We start from the raw sequence: 19,557 nt of genomic DNA, 5'->3' as shown, positions 1-19,557 counted from the left end.
AGAGTTGGGGAGGGGGGACGGAGAGAGAGAGAGAGAGAGAGAGAAAGAGAGAGAGAGAATCCCAACCAGGCTCTGCACTGTGAGCACGGATCCAAGTGCAGAGCTCAAACTTAAGAATTGTGAAATAATGAATAAACTGAAATCAAAAGTCAGACACTTAACTGACTGTGAGCCACCCAGGCTCCCTGAGGTTACTTTTTCATTATGTTTATTTACATAAGTAACAACTGTTTAAAAATTTTTAAAACAGGGGTGCCTGGGTGGCTTAGTCAGTTAGGCGTCCGACTTTCACTTAGGTCATGATCTCGCAGTTCGTGGGTTCGAGCCCCGCGTCGGGCTCTGTGCTGACTGCCAGCTCAGAGCCTGGAGCCTGTTTCAGTCTGTGACTCCCTCTCTCTCTGACCCTCCCCTGCTCATGCTGTGTCTCTCTCTCTCTCTCTCTCCCACTCCCAGAAATAAATTAAAAAAAAAACAAAAACCTTAAAAAAAAGTTTTTAAAACAGAAGGTGATTATAAGCAAATAATTAATGCTTTCTTCATATATCTCTTGTGCTGCATAATCCTTTCCTAGGCTAAATAAAAGACATTAACTTGTGCAGTTTATGTACATTCTTGTGCAAGGATGGAGGGAAGGCATAGATTGATACCAAGAATCCTAATGACCTCTTTATTGAAGATAATTATGAAATAATACAAAATTAATATGCCATTAAAGATTTGCTAGTATTCTGTTTAGATTCTATAACAACTGTTTGTTTCTAGTCCTTCTAAGAATAGATTTAATATTTTTCTGAGTTTTCATTTAAGTTATTTATGCCATGGTTTATGTTTTTATAAAAGTAGCATCAGAAAATAAAAAGGTCTCCATCTTTACAAGTTGTTCACTGCTCTGTGCCTCGTGGACTCTGGTAAATTCAGAACTAAGGATCAGGAAGAGTCTGGGATGTGGCAGGGTCAGGGGAGGTGATTGATTGAAAGAGTAAAAGAAAAAGCACTATGCCCATTAAAGATCGGCACCCTGAAAGTTGTAGGTAAATAGCTACATGGATGGTACTCATTAATTTACTTTGTAATAAGTTAGCTTTTTCTTAGATTTGGCAGATATTATCAGGGATATTGTAGAGTTCTTTATTGAGAGATACAAAGGGTAACATAAAAAAAAAAAAAAAAGAACTACTATTAAGGGGCGCCTGGGTGGCTTAGTCGGTTAAGCGTCTGACTTTCACCTGGGTCATGATCTCGCAGTTCGTGGGTTCGGGCCCCCGCGTCGGGCTCTGTGCTGACTGCCAGCTCAGAGCCTGGAGCCTGTTTCAGTCTGTGACTCCCTCTCTCTCTCTCTGACCCTCCCCTGCTCACACTGTCTCTCTCTCTGTCTCCTAGAAATAAATAAAAGATTTAAAAAAAAAAAAAAGAGAGAGAGATACAAAGGGCAATCAAGTAATATAAAACACCAACTTTGGGGCGCCTGGGTGGTTCAGTCGGTTAAGGGTCCGACTTCGGCTCAGGTCATGATCTCAAAGTCCGTGGGTTCTAGCCCTGCATCAGGCTCTGTGCTGACAGCTCAGAGCCTGGAGCCTGCTTTAAATCCTGTGTCTCCGTCTCTTGTCTGCCCCTCACCTGCTCGCTCTCTGTCTTTCTCTCAAAGTAAAATAAAGACGGGGGCGCCTGGGTGGCTCAGTCGTTAGGCATCCGACTTCGGCTCAGGTCATGATCTCACAGCCTGTGGGTTCGAGCCCCACATTGGGCTCTTTGCTGACAGCTAGCTCAGAGCCTGGAGCCTGCTTCAGCTTCTGTGTCTCTGTCTATCTCTCTGACCCTCCCCTGCTCACGCTGTCTCACTCTCTCAGAAATAAATAAAAAACATTTTTTAAAAAAAACTAAAAAAAAAAAAGACATAAAATTCTTTAAAAACAAAACCCACCCAACTTTGAAGACTGAGAACTTTCAAAAAATAATAATTCACTGATATACTGATGAATGATAAACAACCAAAAATATTAGTGCATGGCAGCACATACTTGAAAATGTTTTGATAAAATTAATTTGCTTGGTGATCTTAGACATTGGGTGTGTCTTTTGCCAATGGGATAGATCATAAGAGTCCTAAAACTGATTTATTATTTTTTTTATTTGCACCTAATTGTTTTAAATAGTAGACCTAATGACATAATGCTAATTATCAACAGCACATATTTGGTAATTATCCACTATGCATAAGATAGAAGGTTAAACAGTGATTTTCTCCAAGTATGTAAAATACAGTCCTTGATAGCAAAGGACACATTGAAGAAAAAATAGTACACATTGAATGAGGTAACTATACATGGACTTGAGAGTATCTGTTTATCTTTCCTGGATTAATGCACAGATGAGCATTACTGAAGCACAGAGTTTGTGGAAAGGTAGCATTTCAAAGTTGTTTGACAGATTTTCAGGAAACATTAATGGGGACTCAGGGTAACAGGAGCTCCAGGGTCAAATTTGAGAAAGGCTACAGCTATTCATCCCCCTGGAGCTTCACAGGGTATATCAGCACATTAGCAGTTCTGGCCAGCCCTGCAAAGAGAGAGAAACCTGTTCAACTTTTAGTGCAGTGGTCCCCAAACTCCTTTGCAAATGAAACTTTTCACGTCATATTTGGGAGAAAAAAAAAGGTAATAGAAACCAAAACTGGTGGCCCACAGCTTATTTCTGCTTTAGAGCAAGCTGCTGATCAAGTCTTGAATTATATCAGAAAGCCATTATGTGTTCAGGACATTGGCATTTTTCCTAAATGTTCCATGCATTGTATTAATCAGTATCTTGAATTTATGTGTTAAAAATTATGTTTCCAGTATGTACTGTATCTATCAATTGGTCATATTTGCTACAGGAATCATATATTGCTTTTCTCAGAAAGACTCTGAGCAAGTTACAGTTAGTTTACAGAAACTGGGAAATTCAAGCAGGTGCATACCATGCCAATGTGGAACCAGAAGATAAGACTGATAATCAGCCAGTGAAATTCAGGTTAAGTATATAGCTTCAATAGAAGCTTAATTAACATTTAAAAACATTTTATCTTGATTTAATTAACATAAAGTATAAAAATGGATTAGACAGTAGTGGCCGCATTGCATTTGATATGGGAATTGGTAAAGGGGATGGGTGGTAAATCTATTGAAAATTATTACCAAGGATGTGCAGGTATGTATAACTCCTATCCAGAAGTAACTTTTAACGGGGTTTTTCTAAAGAGCACACTATGTTTAGTAATTCTGTATTTTGAATCTTTATTAGCTAGTATTTTTAGAACAATGAAGTTATTTTTTTGCAGTTTTTTACTTACGTGCTTACTTTATTTATATTGGAATGTTATGAATTGTTCCCTCTGTTTGCTAAGATAATTTGATGTCCATCTTTGCCTTCTGAATTTTTAATTAGTGGTTTCTAATCTATAACTTCAATAACTGGATTACTTATGTATATATTTTTTAACTTATAAAGTGGATTAAGTTTCTACAGTCATTCTTTTTATAATTTGAGAGAAGCTATTACAAATTAACTTTCACGTCTCTGAACTTTCTAGATGTGATATATTTAGACTGTAAAGCATTGCCATCTGATTTTATATATATATTTTTGCAAATTTTGAATTTTTCAGGTAGTTGTGCAATCTCAAGATTTCTCACACTACAGGCCAAGATGACATGAGGGCGGACTGTATTTTGTATTATAGCTTTGGAGATATATTCAGAATAAGTTGAATGGTGGTGATGGAAAATGTGGGACAACAGAAGCTTTATGAGATGGTGTCATATTGTCAAAACATAAGCAAGTAAGTCACATACCTTTTCATAACTTTTTAAACTTATTTATTTGAATTTAAACATATGCACAGTATGAAAGTCTAGGAAATTACTTTGAGTACTTGTTCAGTAAGTAAATACACTGGTAGAGTATCAAGTATAAATCTGTAAAAACAAGTATTTGAAGGGTGGGAACCAGTATATGAATCCTCAGGATTTGCATTAATTCAATAAAATATTCTCTCTCTACATGATGATCCTCCAAAACTATTTTTTTGGAGTTTTTCTTTTAAGTAAAACAAGTATATTGAGATGCTAATTTTTTAAATTGAAGAATAACTGAAATACAATATTGTATTAATTTCAGGTTTACAACATAGTGATTCAGTATTCTCATACATTACAAAATGGTCACCACAATAAGTCTAGTTACCCTCTGTCACCCTACAGAGTTGGTGCAATATTATGGACTGTATTCCCTCTGCTGTACATTACTTCCCCGTCATCTTTATTTTATACTAGCAGATTGTACCTCTTAATCCTATTTCATCCATCCCCCCCCCTTTTATGGAAAGTTTTGATATAAATTGACAATGAATGTAAGCCTTTTCTCTCTGGCACTGGCATACAGCTACATGCTTTATAATTTTGGCATTTTGAGAATTGAGCTTAGTAATGTACCATGTCACCAGCTGATGGGTTGATGAAATAATTAAGAACACAGTTAAGTTTCTGCTTAAGAAATAAATTCAAGTCCATTTAGGGTGATTTTAATGAGACAATATAGTTTCCTGATGGCTTCTTAGTATTAGTCATCTTTATACGACTCAAAAATTTTGAACTGATAAGCAGTAACTGGACAAAAATGTAATTTCTTTCCTATAGATGGCACAATCATCTAGTTAAATAGGAAAATGAAAGTTTCATTAGATAGACTCCCAAGAAGTACATTTTGTGGTTTAGAGTGAAACTGATACTGCAAAATAAAAGAAACTGCTTTGCTATTCAGGAAGATTATTTAATAGTTGCAAAATATTGAATCTTGAAGTGAATCTCTGACAATTTCAAAATCAATGTTTAGGGTACATATGGAAAAAAATTATATGTGGTGAGCAGAAGACCAGTCCCCCAAAGATGTCTACATTCAGATTCCTGGAAACTGTAAGTTACCCTCCATGGCAAAAGGGAATTAACATTGCAAATGGAATTAAGGTTGACAATCAACCTTAAAATAGGGATATAACCCTGGGTTGTTTGGGTGGGTCCGGTATAATCACAAGGGTCCTTAAATGTGGAAGGAAGCAGGAAAGGTCAGAATGATACTCATTGGCTTTGAAGATGGAGGAAAGGGGGGCATTAACCAAGGAATTTAAGGCAGTCTCCAGAAACTGGAAAGGACAAGGAAGCAGATTCTTCTCCAGAACCTCCAAAGGAAATCCATCCCTGCTGACGCCTTGATTTTAATTCAGGGAGACCCATGTCAGACTTCTAACCTATAGAAATGTAAGATAATAAATTTGTTTACGCCACTAAGTTTATGGTAATGTTATGGTAATGTTATGATAGCAATAGGAAACGAATAGGATATATAACTGTGTTTTGAATTAGGAATTCTTAAAACTTATTCGGTCACTTAATAATTTTTATCTCAAAATGTGTTTGCAATGTCACTGTGTATTGATAGCTCAACATTTTGATGAACTATGGAATTCAGAAGCATGCAAGAAAATGTGTGATAATTGATGTAAAGGCATTTGTTGAGTTTCCTTTTTTCTAATTGAAGTATGTTGACATATAAAGTTATTTTCAGGTATTTGGTAAGGCTATACATTATGCTGTGCCCACTACAAGTGTGGCTACCATCCGTCCCCATATAGTGCAATTATAATACCATTGACTATATTCCCTGTGCTGTACCTTTCATCCCCATTACTGTTAAGCCTGACTCTCCCACTCTCCTTCACCCATTTTACCCTCTATCCCCTCTTGCAAACATCACTTTGTGTTCTGTATTTATAGGTCAGTTTCTGGGTTTTGTTTATTCCTTTGTTTCTTAGATTCAACATATAAGTGAAATCCTATGGCATTTGTCTTTGACTTATTTTGCATAATGTCCTCTCGCTCCATTCATGTTGTTACAAATAGCAAGATCTCTTTCTTTTTTATGGCTAATATTCCATTGTGAATAGATACCATATCTTCTTTATCCATTCATCTGTCAATGGACACTTGAGTTGCTTCCATATCTTGGCTGTCAAAAGAGGGGTGCATAGATATTTCCAAATTAGTGTTTTCGTTTTCTTTGGGTAAATACTTGGTAGTGGAATTACTGGATCATATGGATCATATTTTTAATGTTTTGAGGAACTTCCATACTGTTTTCCACAGTGACTGCACCAATTTGCGTTGCCATCAACAGTGCACAACACTTGCTTCTTGTGTTTTTGATTTTAACCATTCTGACAAGGTGTGAAGTGATCCCACATTGTGGTTTTGGTTTGCATTTCCCTGATGATTAGTGATGGTGAGTCTCTTTTCATGTGTCTGTTGGCTATTTATAGGTCTTCTTTGGAAAAAAGTCTATTCAGGTCTTCTGCCCATTTTTTAATTGGATTATTTGGCTTTTTTGGTGTTGAGTTTATAAGTTCTTTACATAGGTTGGATTCTAACTCTTTATTGGATATGTCATTTGCAAAATATCTTCTCCCATTCAGTAAGTTACCTTTTAGTTTTGTTGATGATTTTCTTCATTCTGGAAAAGCTTTTTTGGTGTGGAGCCAATAATTGATTTTCTGCTTTTTTTTTTTTGTGGAAGGAGACATATTCAGAAAAATTTTACTATGGCTGATGTTAAAGAAATTACTACCTAATGTTCTCTTCAGGCATTTTATGGTTTCAGGTCTCACATTTAGGTCTTTATTCCATTTTGAGTTTGGTTCTGTGTATGGTGTAAGAAAGTGGTTCAGTTTCACTCTTTGCATGTAGCTGTCCAGTTTTCCCAACACTATTTATTGAACAGACTTTATTGTATATTCTTGCATTCTGTGTCATAGATTAATTGACCATATAAGTGTGGATTTATTTCTGGGCTGTCTATTCTGTCCCATTGATCTGCATCTTTTTTTGTGGTAGTAACATACTGTTTTGGTTATTATAGTTTTCTACCGTATCTTGAAATCTGGGATATGAAATCCAGCTTTGTTCCTCTTTCTCAAGATTTCTTTGGCTATTTGAGGTCTTCTGTGGTTCCATACAAATTTTAGGATTATTTTAGTTCTATGAAAAAATACTGTTGGTATTTTGATAGAGATTGCACTGAATCTATAGACTGCTTTGTGTAGTAGGAATTTTCCAATCCATGAGCATGGAATATCTATTTGCATATGTCACCTTTAATTTCTTTCATCATTGTTTCTTTTATTAGAGTACACGTTCTTTCACCTTCTTCGTTAAGTTTATTCCTGGGTATTTTATTATGTGTGGTGCAATTGTAAATGGAATTGTGTTAATTTATCTTTCTGCTACTTCAGTATTAGAGTATAGAAACATAACTGATTTGTGTATTAATTTTGTATCCTGCAACTTTACTGAATTCACTTATTCTAATAGTTTTTGGTGGAGTCTTTAGGGTTTTCTTTGCATAGTTCTTGTCACCTGCATATAGTGGCATTTTAACTTTTCCCTTACAACTATGGGTTTCTTTTATTTCTTGTCTGATTGCTGTGGCTAGTACTTCCAGTACTATGTTAGACAAAAGTGATGAGAGTGAACATCCTTGTCTTGTTCCTGAGTATAGTGGAGAAACTCCCAGTTTTTCATCATTAAGTATAAGCTGCAAATTTTTCATGTATTAACTTTATTATGTTGAGGTATGTTCCCTCTAAACTTACTTTGTTGAGTTTTTATCATAAGCAGATGTTGAATTTTGTTAAATGCTTTTTTGCATCTATTGAGATGATCATATGGTTTTTACTCTTCCTCTTTTTTTTTTTTTTTAAATGTTTTTATTTATTTCTGAGAGAGAAAGAGAGAGACAGCGTGAGCAGGGGAGGGTCATAGAGAGAGGGAGATACAGAATCTGAAACAGGCTCCAGGCTCTGAGCTGGCTGTAAGCACAGAGCCCGATGTGGGGCTTAAACCCACGAACTGTGAGATCATGACCCGAGCTGAAGTCGGATGCCTAACTGACTGAGCCACCCAGGTGGCCCTTCCTCTCATAAATGTGTAATTGATTTGCCAATATTGAATTATCCATGTATCCCCAGAATCAATTCCACTTGATTATGAATGATCCTTTTTTGAAAAAAAATGTTTAACATTTATTTCTGAGAGAGTGAGCGAGCGAGCGAGCAGGGAAGGGTCAGAGAGGGAGACACAGAATTGGAAACAGGCTCCAGGCTCTGAGCTAGCTGTCAACACAGAGCCCAACACCAGGCTTGAACCCACGAACCGTGAGATCGTGACCTGCGCCGAAGTTAGACGCTTAACCAACTGAGCCACCCAGGCGCTGCACGAATGATCTTTTTAATGTACTGTTAAATGTGGTTTGCTAATATTTTGATGAAGATTTTTGCATTTATGTGCATTGGGGATATTGGCCTATAGTGTTCTTTTTGTCTGTTGTCTTTGGTTTTAGGGTCAAGGGGGAGTCCGGTCTCATGGAATGTATTTAAAAGCTGTCCTTTATCTTCCTTTTTTTTTTTTTTTNTCTTTTTTTTCTTTTTTTTTTTTTTTTTTTTTTTTTTTGGTATAGTTTGAGGAGACAGGGCATTAACTTTTTTTTTTAAGTGGTGGGTAGAATTTATCTATGAATCCATCTGGTCTTGGTCCTTTATTGATAGTTTTTGCACAATCACATCTGTATTGTTACTAATAATTGGTCTGTTCAGACTTCCATTTTCCCTGATTCAGTTTCGGAAAATTATAGGTTTCTAGGAATTTACCTATTTCTTCTAGGTTCTCCAATTGTTGGCATATAATTTTTCATAATACTCTTACAGTCTTCTGTATTTCTGTGGTGTCAGTTGTTCCTTCTCCTCCATTTCTGATTTTGAGTCCTCTCTTATTTTTTCTTGCTGAATCTGGGTAAAGGCTTATCAATTTCATCTGTCTTGTCAAAATACCAGTTCTTGGTTTCCTTTATTTTTTTAAGTCTTTATTTCATTTACTTCTGCTTTAATCTTCATTATATCCTTCCTTCCGCTTCCCTTGGGTTTTGTCCTTTTTCTATTTCCTTTCGGCATAAGGTTAAATTTCTTGTTGTTTGAGGTAGGCTTCTATTGCACTAAATTGCTTAGGACAGCTTTTGCTGTGCCCCAAAGATTTCGAACCGTTGTGTTTTCATTTCCCTTTGTCTCCATGTATTTTAAAATTTTTCTGTTAACCCATTGGTTGTGTAGTAGTATGTTGTTTACCATCGACATTTATATTTTTTTGTTTTTGTTTTTCTTTAGATTGATTTCTAGTTTCATACTGTTGTGGTCAGAAAAGATGCAGTCTTCTTAAATTTAATTAATTTTCTTTTAATCTAATTTGGTTTTGGATTTGTGGTTATCATGAGCTTTATAAAGAACATCCTAAATATAAAGCAATCTACACTGAATTGACGGGCATTTATAACACATTCTAAAAACTTCCTTTTCACTCTCCTTTCCACGGTTTATGTATATGTTGCCAGTTTTACATCTTTTATATATAGCTTCCTTAGGTCTAGTGGTTTTTTCTTTTCCATTTAAAGAAGTCCCTTTTGCATTTCTTTTAAGGCCAGTTTAGTGGCGATGAATTCCTCTACCTTGTTTTGGGAACTCCCTCTCCTTCAGTTCTGAATGATAATCTTGTCAGGTATTCTTGATTGTAGGGCTTCCCCCCCAGTCCCTTTAGGACCTAGGATTGTATAATGCCACTCTCTTCTGGCCTGCAAAGTTTCTGCTGAAAAATGAGCTGATTGCCTTATGGGGTTTCCTTCTCTCTCTTGCTATTACAATTCTCTCTTTAGCCTTTGACAGTTTAATTATGTGTTGTGGTGTGGACCTCCATGAGTTCATCTTAGGGGGACTCTAAAATGCTTCCTGAATCTGGATGTCTGTTTCCTTCCCTAGGTTAGGGAAGTTTCCAGCTATTATTTCTTCAAATAAGTTTTCTGCCCCTTTCTCTCCTTCTGGGATCTTTATAATATGAATGTTGTTCACTAGATGTTGTCCAACAGATCCCTTAACCTATCCTCATTTTAAAAAATTCTTTATATTGGGTGGTGTGGGGGGCACCTGACTGGCTCAGTGGGTGGAACATGCGACTCTTGATCAAGGAGTCATGAGTTCAAGTCTCATGCTGGGCAGAGTTTACTTAAGAAAAAAATATTACTTATTTTGGCTGTTCAGTTTGGCTGTTTTCCATAACTCCATCTTCTGGATCATTCTTCTGCATCATTAATCTACTTTTGATTCCCTTCAGTGTATTTTTCATTTCAGTTGTATTCTTCAACTCTGAATGGTTTATATTTTCCAGTTCTTTGTTAACAATGTTCCCATTGAGTTCTTCCACTCTTCTATAGTCCAGTGAACATCTTTATGACCAATTACTTTAAATTCTTCATCAGGCATATTGCTTATCTCCATTTCATTAATGTCTTTTTCTAAGGTTTAGTAGTTTTTTTTTTTTTTCCCTCATTTAGAGCACATTCCTCTGTCTCTCTTTGTGTTTGTTTCTGTGAATTAGGCAGAAGAGCTGCTCCTCCTAAACTTGAAGGAATGGTCTTTGTGTGTGGTTGTCCCCTGTGTTGACTATATATCTGGTGACTTTTGCTGTCTGGATTGGCCGAGGGTTGCAGGGCACCCCATGCTGGGGCTGCCCTGGTGGAATAGTGGGAGATTAAGTGGGTGTGGGTCTTGAGTAAGGCTCTTTGCATTGGGTACCCTGGCAGGACAGCTAATGCAGAAGTGGGTATAAGCCATGGGTAGTCGTGGGGTTCTCTGTGCCGAGGGCACGCTGGCTGAAACCCTAGTGGGTGTAAGCTGGAGTGTTCTGGGTTGTGCAGAAGGTACCTTAGTGCCAGCAGTTGGAGCTGAGGTGGGTTGGTGGCTGGTCTGGTCACTGGGTGCTTTGTACAGGGGACAACTTGGACAGTTATAACTGAAAGGGACATTGGCTGGGGTCACCCTAGGGCTCTCTGTATGGACGGTGCCCTGGAAGGAAGCTGAAGTGTCGGTGTTAAGCCAGGGTGTCCTGGCAGGGCAGCTGGAGCTGAAAAAAGGCCTTAGCCGGGGGTGTCCTAGAAAGCTTCTGAGGCCAAAGTGGTGCTGGCCTGAAGTGTTTCAATGTGCTTTGTGGCTGCCTTCGTGTGGGGAGACAGGTGGAGTTGGGAGTGAGCGCTGCCCAGGGCTTCCTGGTGTGCACCACCATGGGGCTGCCTTGGTGGGACAGCCGGGGCTGGTGTCAGAGCTCACTGAGGTGGTGGGCTGGTTAGGACACCTAGACCCTGCTCCCATCTATGCTGTCAAGGTGGTGGGAGGGTGCATAAGCTGTGCACATATTAGACCTTCCAACCCAGGGAGGGTTGCAGCAGAGCCCCTCCCATTTAGCAGGGTTCAAGGGCTAGTTCCTTTATATTCTTGTTGCTCTTTTAAGCCATGGGTTTTATTTTCTGTGGCCCAGGGTAGATGAATCTGCTCCTGGTACCTCATTACTATTCTCCCCACTGCAGTTTGCAGCATCAGGGGTGGGGTACCCTTGGTTACCATGTGTCAGTCCTCGTTGCTGTTCTGTGTGTGGTCTATCTTCTGTTGTACGGAAGCTGTTCAGTCAGTCCTCAGTTCTTCAGGAGGAATTGCCTATAAATAGGTGTAGATTTGGTGCTCCCAATCCAGGATCTTCCTATGTTGATATCTTGGATTGGAACACCCCCTAGTTCATTGTTTTTAAATCTTTACAAGCTAATATATATATAGCTAGGACTACATGGGAGAATTATTAGATCCCAACATGGATTTAAAACATTAACCAAGCTGTGAACAGCATTTTCTTTTTTTTTTTTTTTAATGTTTTATTTATTTCTAGGAGAGAGAGAGAGAGACAGCGTGAGCAGGGGAGGGTCAGAGAGAGAGAGAGGGAGTCACAGACTGAAACAGGCTCCAGGCTCTGAGCTGGCAGTCAGCACAGAGCCCGACGCGGGGCCCGAACCCACGAACTGCTAGATCATGACCTAAGCGAAAGTCGGACGCTTAACCGACTAAGCCACCCAGGCGCCCCTGTGAACAGCATTTTCTAGATTCTTTTCTAGATTCAAAAGTAACAAAGTTTTTAAACAATAAAAATAATAAAATAGGATAAGTGATATGTGTATGGATGTAAATTGCTGTACTAAGGGCATGTTAACTTTTTAAGAAATGAAAGGGAAAGTTTCAACCCTCTGAATGGAAATGCTGTTTATATATAAAAAAAGGCTAATCTCTAAGCGTTTATAGTGACTGGGAAGAGAAATTTAATGCAAAAGGTATTATAGTGAATTATTTTTAAACCAGATAATGGCTAATCACTCACTAGACACTAATACAGCAGTGTTTTGGTGCTGTATTTTAACTTTTTTTCATCCTGCGTGTATGCTGTATCTGAAGAGCTACTAACCAGTTCCCCCTCACAGAGTTCCGACACCTGGGTGCGTGAAGATAACTACAGTTTTAACTTTGCAGCTAGAGAAACTTAGGAGTTTATTATATTGTGGTATAGTCACCAGTTAACAAGAATCTGATATATGTATCAGGGTGCTAGAATCACTAGTTGGGAATATCTGATGAGGACATTTCTTGTGTACCTGGGAAGCCACTGTTTCTAGAACATTGCTAAATGACCACAAATCAGCTAAATATGAAGAATAGACTGATTCTAAGTATCTCTCAGTGGTCTCTGGCAGAAATTCTGGTTCCTAGAGCCTCTCTAAAGGCTTTGTGGTAACCGGGTTATTTTCTTTGTGTCACTGTAAATTCAACAATGTCTTACAGAGACTATATCAGTGTTTAGGGTGGCTCATGTTGAGGACTCATTTTAAGCCAGTTTAACAACTAGAATAGCCTGTCCTTGTAATTCCTAAATCCTCGTTGCCTATCTCATTATAGCATGTCAATATAGCATGTGAAAGAAGGTAACAGCATACTGCAGAGATCTAATCAAGATCCTGAAGTAGGCAGAGTACCTGATTCTTCACAATATTGGTTGTGATCAACACTGGTTGAGAAGTCTCCCTGTGTAGCAAAGGTTGAAAACCAACAGCACTCTCAAGCCTGCAAAACCATGCACCCTGTGTCTGTAGATGAGGGTTTCTCAGACACCGATCCCTTCCAGATAGGGCTCGTATTTGAAGATAAAAAACTAGGCTACCAACACTTAATGAGCTAACTGATATAGGGGATTATTAATCTGAAGAGAAAATGGAATAGCTGAGTTTTGACCAGAGTGTTTGGTTTTTATTTGCAGACTGAATCACTTCAAACTTGTCACTCTGAAGGAGCTGATAAAAGGAGGGAAGAAAAAAATTCAGGTAACTTCCAGAAGTCTGCCAACAATCTAAGACCAGAGTGTTTCTAAATTTTCCAAGAAAATATTAGATGTGTGTATATACCAGTATTTTGTAATTTAAGGCAATTTTATTAATATTGAAGACTTGAACATTTGAGATCATGATTTATAAAAATTGACGAAATGAGAAAAATGTAAAATACTTAAGTTCACACCTTGATATATTTAATTGTATTTTTTTTTACATAACTTTTGATAGCAGTGTTATCACATGGAATATTTTATATAGGTTTATTACAAAGGGAGTGATTTCAGCTCTTAACAGCTTTAGAATCCCACTGCAAAAGGAATATCAATGCAAATGATATTAGTAAGTAAAAAACAAAGAGCCTCTAGAAACCACAACTCTCTGTAATATTTCAATCAGAATGATGCTGTTATACCAGACCAAGCTGTTGGCTAAGTAGATCACAACCTAGCTGAATCTGCCCCACAGCTAAATCAGAAGAGTTACTTAAAACCTAGCACTTAATGTAAATTTATGATGGAAAAAAATATATTTTAAAACTTTTGCCCCTGAAATCATTATCACTTCTATTAAATCAGTGCAGTCATTTACCTTATTGTGACTTTCTCTTATTTGGAATGGTATGTAGTTCTTGAAAGGTTTTTTTTTTTAATCAAAATAATCTTCTAAATCAATATTTGGATCCAGCAGATCTTCTCCATATGATGAAAGATCCATTTGATTTAAAATTAAGTTCTCAAAGGTTTCTTCTAAGTCAGTTTCACCAATCAAGACTGCTCCCATCATGCGCCCATTCTGCATGACGACTTTGACGTATTCCTGTCCTTTGGTGCATCTCAGCATTAATTCATGATCTGAACCTAAGCCCTGTGCGTTGTATTTTCCCAGCAATACAACCTAAATGTAGGGATAAAGTACAAATAGAAACACTGTATGTAGCTATACTGTGTTATGCTAGAATGGCCAGCAGAAAAACCTATTCACAAAAACTGGGGGGTGTCCAATGGCATTGCATTTATTGTACAGAAGACACTAGCACACAATCTATATGAACATTCAGTATATCTAGTGAATTAACAAATATGTAGGATAAGTTATGAAGAAAAAACTTGCCTCGGAGTAAAATAGTTAATTAAGTCTGGCAAAGTACCTGGTTCATTGAGTACGATAGCTATTATTTCTCCTTACAAGGCAAGCATGGATCTCAAATGAAATGCAGAAATGCACCAATAGCGAATAAGTCTAGAAGAGATGCTCTCCCCCACCCTTAACTATAAAATAGTATAGTAGGAAGGTATGTGGTGATTAAGAATTAGGACCAATAGTAATTCTAGGTACTGATGTGTAAGAAATATGTCATTTTTTTGTAAAATAACTAAAACCACATATTTACTCAAATGATGAAGTTACATAGTTCAAGACTAACAAGCAGAAAAAGGCACTAATTTGCTTATCTTACCTTATAGTTAAAGAATTTTGTTACATGAGCAAAAAGTTCAAAGCTGAAGTCCATGTCAATAGAGTATTCTAAAGTAGCTGCAGCCATGCACTTGGCTGCGTACCATCCCATCTGTCTAGCCTGGGTCCACAGCCTCATCTGAAATAAAAAAATGTTGAGAGATATATTGTCCTTACTCAAAAAATGCTAGTACCTTAACCTTACAGAATTCCTTAAAGGGGTTCAATATTGACAGTCCTTGAGACTGGGTGGATCTAGCTAGCCAGATGACTAGTTGGATTGTCTTTACCATGGAAGCAATCACCAGTCCACACTAACCAAAACTGGTTCAGCTATTTGAGAATCCTATCCAAATCACTGCCGTAAACTGAAAGGATGATACCAACTCTATGTTTCAAAAAACTGTAACAAATAACTAAAACATTTCAGGGTACACCAGGGAAGACTACTACTAATTAACTGGTCTCCTCCTGCAGAGTAAGTTTATCATCAGCATAAACAGAGATGAGAAATTATCACTGAAAAACTCATTCCTTTTCCTATGCCTTAGATTTTGGTGCTATATAGTTAAGGCTTCTTCTGCAGTAAAACCTTAGTGGTCAGGCAGATCCATATATCAGTTGGTGTCCTAAGAGCCTCATGAAATCTTACCAGATTTCACCAACCAATGCTGGGAATTCATTCTGAATTCTTCCCTTACATTAGTGATCCCGGATAGAACAATGGCCTTGGGAGTCAAGAGATTTAAATATCAACTCTTCTACATATGTAACTTTTGATTTTTACTGAATTAACTGAGCCTCAGTTTCTTCACCTGAAACATAAATGTATACCACCTATTTAATGGCTATTAAGAGATTTAAATACACTAAGCAATCAGTAATATCCTTTTCTGTGCAAAACTAATACCACATCATTTGATAGATTTTAAAAAATTCAGTCTCCTCTATAAACATAAACAAGGTAGATTTGATGAAGTGATTGGCAGTCTGTGGTAAGGAGCAGAGTAAACTGAGCATGATACTAGAATGGTTAACAGAAGTAGCCTGCAGTATTATACTGCTGGACCATTACTTAATGTATACCAGCTTCAAGTTCCCTTCAGTTTGTGTCTCGGACTATGTAAAACACATTAATTAATGTCCTTATTTACTGCTTCTGCAAATTAAGGAACAAGATCTGTTAGATTCACTCAAGAGATACCTATTTTTGGATGGCCTATACCAGTTTATGATACCCATTAATGATAAATTTATGCTAGAGGGTTTAAAAGTGTTAAAAAAAAATCCCACAAACTCAGAGTTTATGACAGCTATGTCACAGATAAAACTAAAAACAAGCTAGCATTTTAGAAACAGGCTGTTAGCACTCTTTAAAAAAAACTAATATTTACTTTTAGAGAGACAAAGCACGGAAGAGGGGCAGAGAGGAGACAGAATACAAAGCAGGGTCTGAGCTGTTAGCACAGAGCCCAATGCAGGGCTTGAACTCGTGAATAGCGAGATCATGACCTGAAATCAGATGCTTAACCAACTAAACCACCCAGGCGCCCCCAGGCTTAAAAGACTCTGCTGTAGGCAGAAACACACACAGTAATGAAGCTGCCTCTTAAAATACATCTAGCTCTTCTGCTACTTCACACTCTGTGGTTGACCTGAAGGAGTAATATCCCTACCTGTGGAGCTGGTTCTTTTGTTGGTAACATCTGCTGTGTCTCTGCTCCCCCTGGGACCACCTCACCTATGATCAGTCTGAGGATCTTCCTCAAGGATTTCTGCTCCACCATTAGGAGGGAGCAATACTGTGGGGGCAGGAGGAGTCTACATCCAGCTGGATGGGGGTGTTCAGCTGAGGAAGGCTGTTTACTACAGGAAATTTCTTCAGTCATGATTCCACAGGGACAGAATAGGGTCATCGTTTATCTACATGGTTTATACCTCAGTAATTATTTATTAATCTAGAGCTGTGCTGTCCAGTCTGGCAGACACTAGATACATGTAGCTATTTAAACTTAGGTGCTCAAGAGATATGTAGTTAGTGACGACCTGACTGGACACTGCAAAGGAACAGAACTTTTCTGTCCTTGCATAAAGTTCCACTGGACAATGCTGATAAGTTCCTGGAAATAAAAGCGAAGTAACAGCCCATAATTCTTTTTAAGTTACAAGATATCCCAATCTGTTTCGTCACTATATAATAACTTATCAAAAGGGAAAAATTAACTGTCACAAAAAAACTCCATGATAGCTTCTTAAAGAAGTTAGAAAACCGGATATTTAGGTTTGCTGGTAGCCACTCCTTTACCACCAGATGGACTGTCTGATAAGACATGACCACGGATGCTGGCTTACCTGCTGCCAGACTGGGCTGGGCTGCCAGGATGCAGTGCAGACGTCACCTGCTGCATAGATGTCAGAGACAGATGTATGCATGTGATCATCCACTTTCAGGCCACCATCTTCTCCTACATCAAACTAAACAATGTTCCTTATGAGAATACATGAGAAGAGAAATGAGATGTCGTTGTCATTCTAAAGTAAAAGAACAAGTCACATTTTTATACCTTGGTATGCTGATCTTTAATGGGAAGGCAAAAATAGCTGAAAGTTTAGACAACTCAGCTGAATTTCCAGGGAATCGAAATTCTACTAAGACAGACCAACTAAAAAGTTCTTAGACTTTCAACATCAAGAACACTTAGTAACCATATGACTACCTCACTCATAATTACACTATTCCTGTTTTGTGAGCTTCACACGCTAAAAGGCAAAAAATTTAAAAGTTTCTCTGAAAGAATCACTTGTAAGAATCCACAGGTGTCAGTCTCTTACCAACCTTTGTACAACTGAAATGCGCATTATGCCCTATCAGTGATGACACTTATGCTGGGATGTTAGCTGCTTAAGGACTTTAGGCAATAAGAAATACTGCAAATCCAAACATGAATATGATCTAAATTGTTTTCAGCTTCCTTAAGTTACAGTTTTACACTAGAACAATGAACAGTTATGTTGAAAATTAAATTTCATAAATATGAAAATATTCACAACAGGACAAAGAAACTTCACCTTACATTGTTACCACTGAGAAAAGGTTCTATGTTTGGTGTAACTCCTGTAGCACTGACAACGAAATTGCAGCCGTATATCTTTTCATTGGTCAATTCCACATATACAGGCCATACCTCTAAAACAAAACAAAACAAAACAAATAAAATCTTTATTCTTCAATGTAATCACCACGGGTTATCATAGCATTATGTGAATATAATGCCTTGAATAAGGAGTGAAAGAAAACAGCAGGAGAGTACTTTAAAACAACACAGCTTAATAATTTTTATAAGGCACATTTGCTCAAACAATTGGAATACAATCAACATTGTCTCGTTTTGGGAATACTTACAGAATTATGACATTCTAAACTTTTCCTTCAAATTTAGACCTACAACTTTTCTAACAAAATACATTTAATTTGATAACCACTTTATAATTTCTTTCTCTAAGAATATTAATACATTATACTCCAGAGAGTTTAGTCCAACTATATTACTCATTTTTCAGTGTTCTTCCTTACTATTCTTAGTCAAACTAACATTAACTTTTCCCACGGAAAAATTCAACAAATTCAAAACAATGGAATTTTATACACTAGTTTAGCTGATTCTATTTCTTCAAATTGTGGTAGTTCTGATAGGAGGTGTGGAATAGGAATTAGATCTGTTTCTTAGTCCCAAATTTACAGATTTTCAATCTGTTTGATTTGGGGGAAGTCACTTCATCTCTGAGAGCATAAAGTTTTTTTTTAGTTTCTATTTGTTTTGATCTGCAAGATACTCTGACTCACAGAGTTGTGGTGGTCAAAACACCATGAACCCCGTGTTAAGATATGCTCTCTATACAAATTATTAGGGAACTTGAAGATTAAGTAGTGAAAAGGAAATGACTTACATTATTAATGGTTTCAGGTTTACTTTTTTTTCTTTAAGTTAATTTTTGAAGGAGAGACACAGAAGGTGAGCGGGGGAGGGGAACAGAGACAGGGAGACATAGAATCTGAAGACCGGCTCCAGGCTCTGAGGTGTCAGCACAGAGGCCGCTGTGAGGCTCAAACTCACAAACCGTGAGATCATGACCTGAGCCAAAGTCACATGCTGAACCAACTGAGCCACTGAGGTGCCCCTCATGTTTACTTTTTATGTTCAAGTTTCCCTCCTTTTAAATTAGTGGTTATTCCATTTTTTCTTAATCACTTACCTTCATCAGTTGTGACTGACTGCTTATGATGGTCTCTCGGAAAAGGCAAGGACTTTTTCTTAGAAATTCTAAATTCTTCCTGAAGGTAGATTTTCTTTACTTCACACGTAGTTTCAATGTGAATCTTATGAGAAAACTAAAAGAAATAGTGGTTACCATAATACTTCCAAAAAGATGGACTTGGGTTACTGATGATAAAAAAATTTTACAATACACTTGTAGAAATATATGGAAAAAACAATTCTTGTAATACAAATGAAAACACACTGGATGCACATCTTGTTAACTTCTGTTTGTGAAGGCAGTAAGAAGAAATCCATTCAGAACTTAGAACAAATAGTTGCATTGACAGGTAACACGAAGGGCATGCTTTTTAAGTACAGCCTCATTGGTAATTACAAATACATTTTCTAAAAATGACAACTGCTAGACTACAAAAGCCTCTTGAGGGCAGGTCTATGTCGACATACTTACTATTCTATCCCAGAACCTTAATAAGTACCAAGTATGTAGGAGATAACA

General features: G+C 37.4%; 1 protein-coding gene across 3 annotated transcripts in view; it reads right to left on the bottom strand.

Annotated features, from left to right (window-relative positions):
* Positions 1-2,183: 2,183 nt before the first annotated feature.
* The window catches only part of LOC144237496 (pyridine nucleotide-disulfide oxidoreductase domain-containing protein 1), a 38,340-nt gene continuing 20,966 nt past the window's right edge, over positions 2,184-19,557 (bottom strand). For 2 of the 3 annotated variants that reach the window (XM_077771180.1, XM_077771181.1), the window contains exons 8-12: positions 19,036-19,171; positions 17,856-17,968; positions 17,134-17,256; positions 14,783-14,920; positions 13,499-14,220 (exon numbers count right to left, since the gene is read on the bottom strand). In XM_077771180.1, coding sequence (XP_077627306.1) covers positions 13,972-14,220; positions 14,783-14,920; positions 17,134-17,256; positions 17,856-17,968; positions 19,036-19,171 — 759 coding nt within the window. In that variant the 3' untranslated portion in view covers positions 13,499-13,971. Of the gene's footprint in view, positions 2,557-13,498; positions 14,221-14,782; positions 14,921-17,133; positions 17,257-17,855; positions 17,969-19,035; positions 19,172-19,557 lie in introns of those variants that run through there. The other variant, XM_077771182.1, reaches the window with a different exon arrangement.

The sequence above is a fragment of the Crocuta crocuta genome, unplaced genomic scaffold (genome assembly GCF_008692635.1).
Source record: "Crocuta crocuta isolate KB4526 unplaced genomic scaffold, BGI_CrCroc_1.0 scaffold276, whole genome shotgun sequence".
Lineage (NCBI taxonomy): Eukaryota > Metazoa > Chordata > Mammalia > Carnivora > Hyaenidae > Crocuta > Crocuta crocuta.
This window is presented reverse-complemented; position numbering and strand designations above follow the sequence as displayed.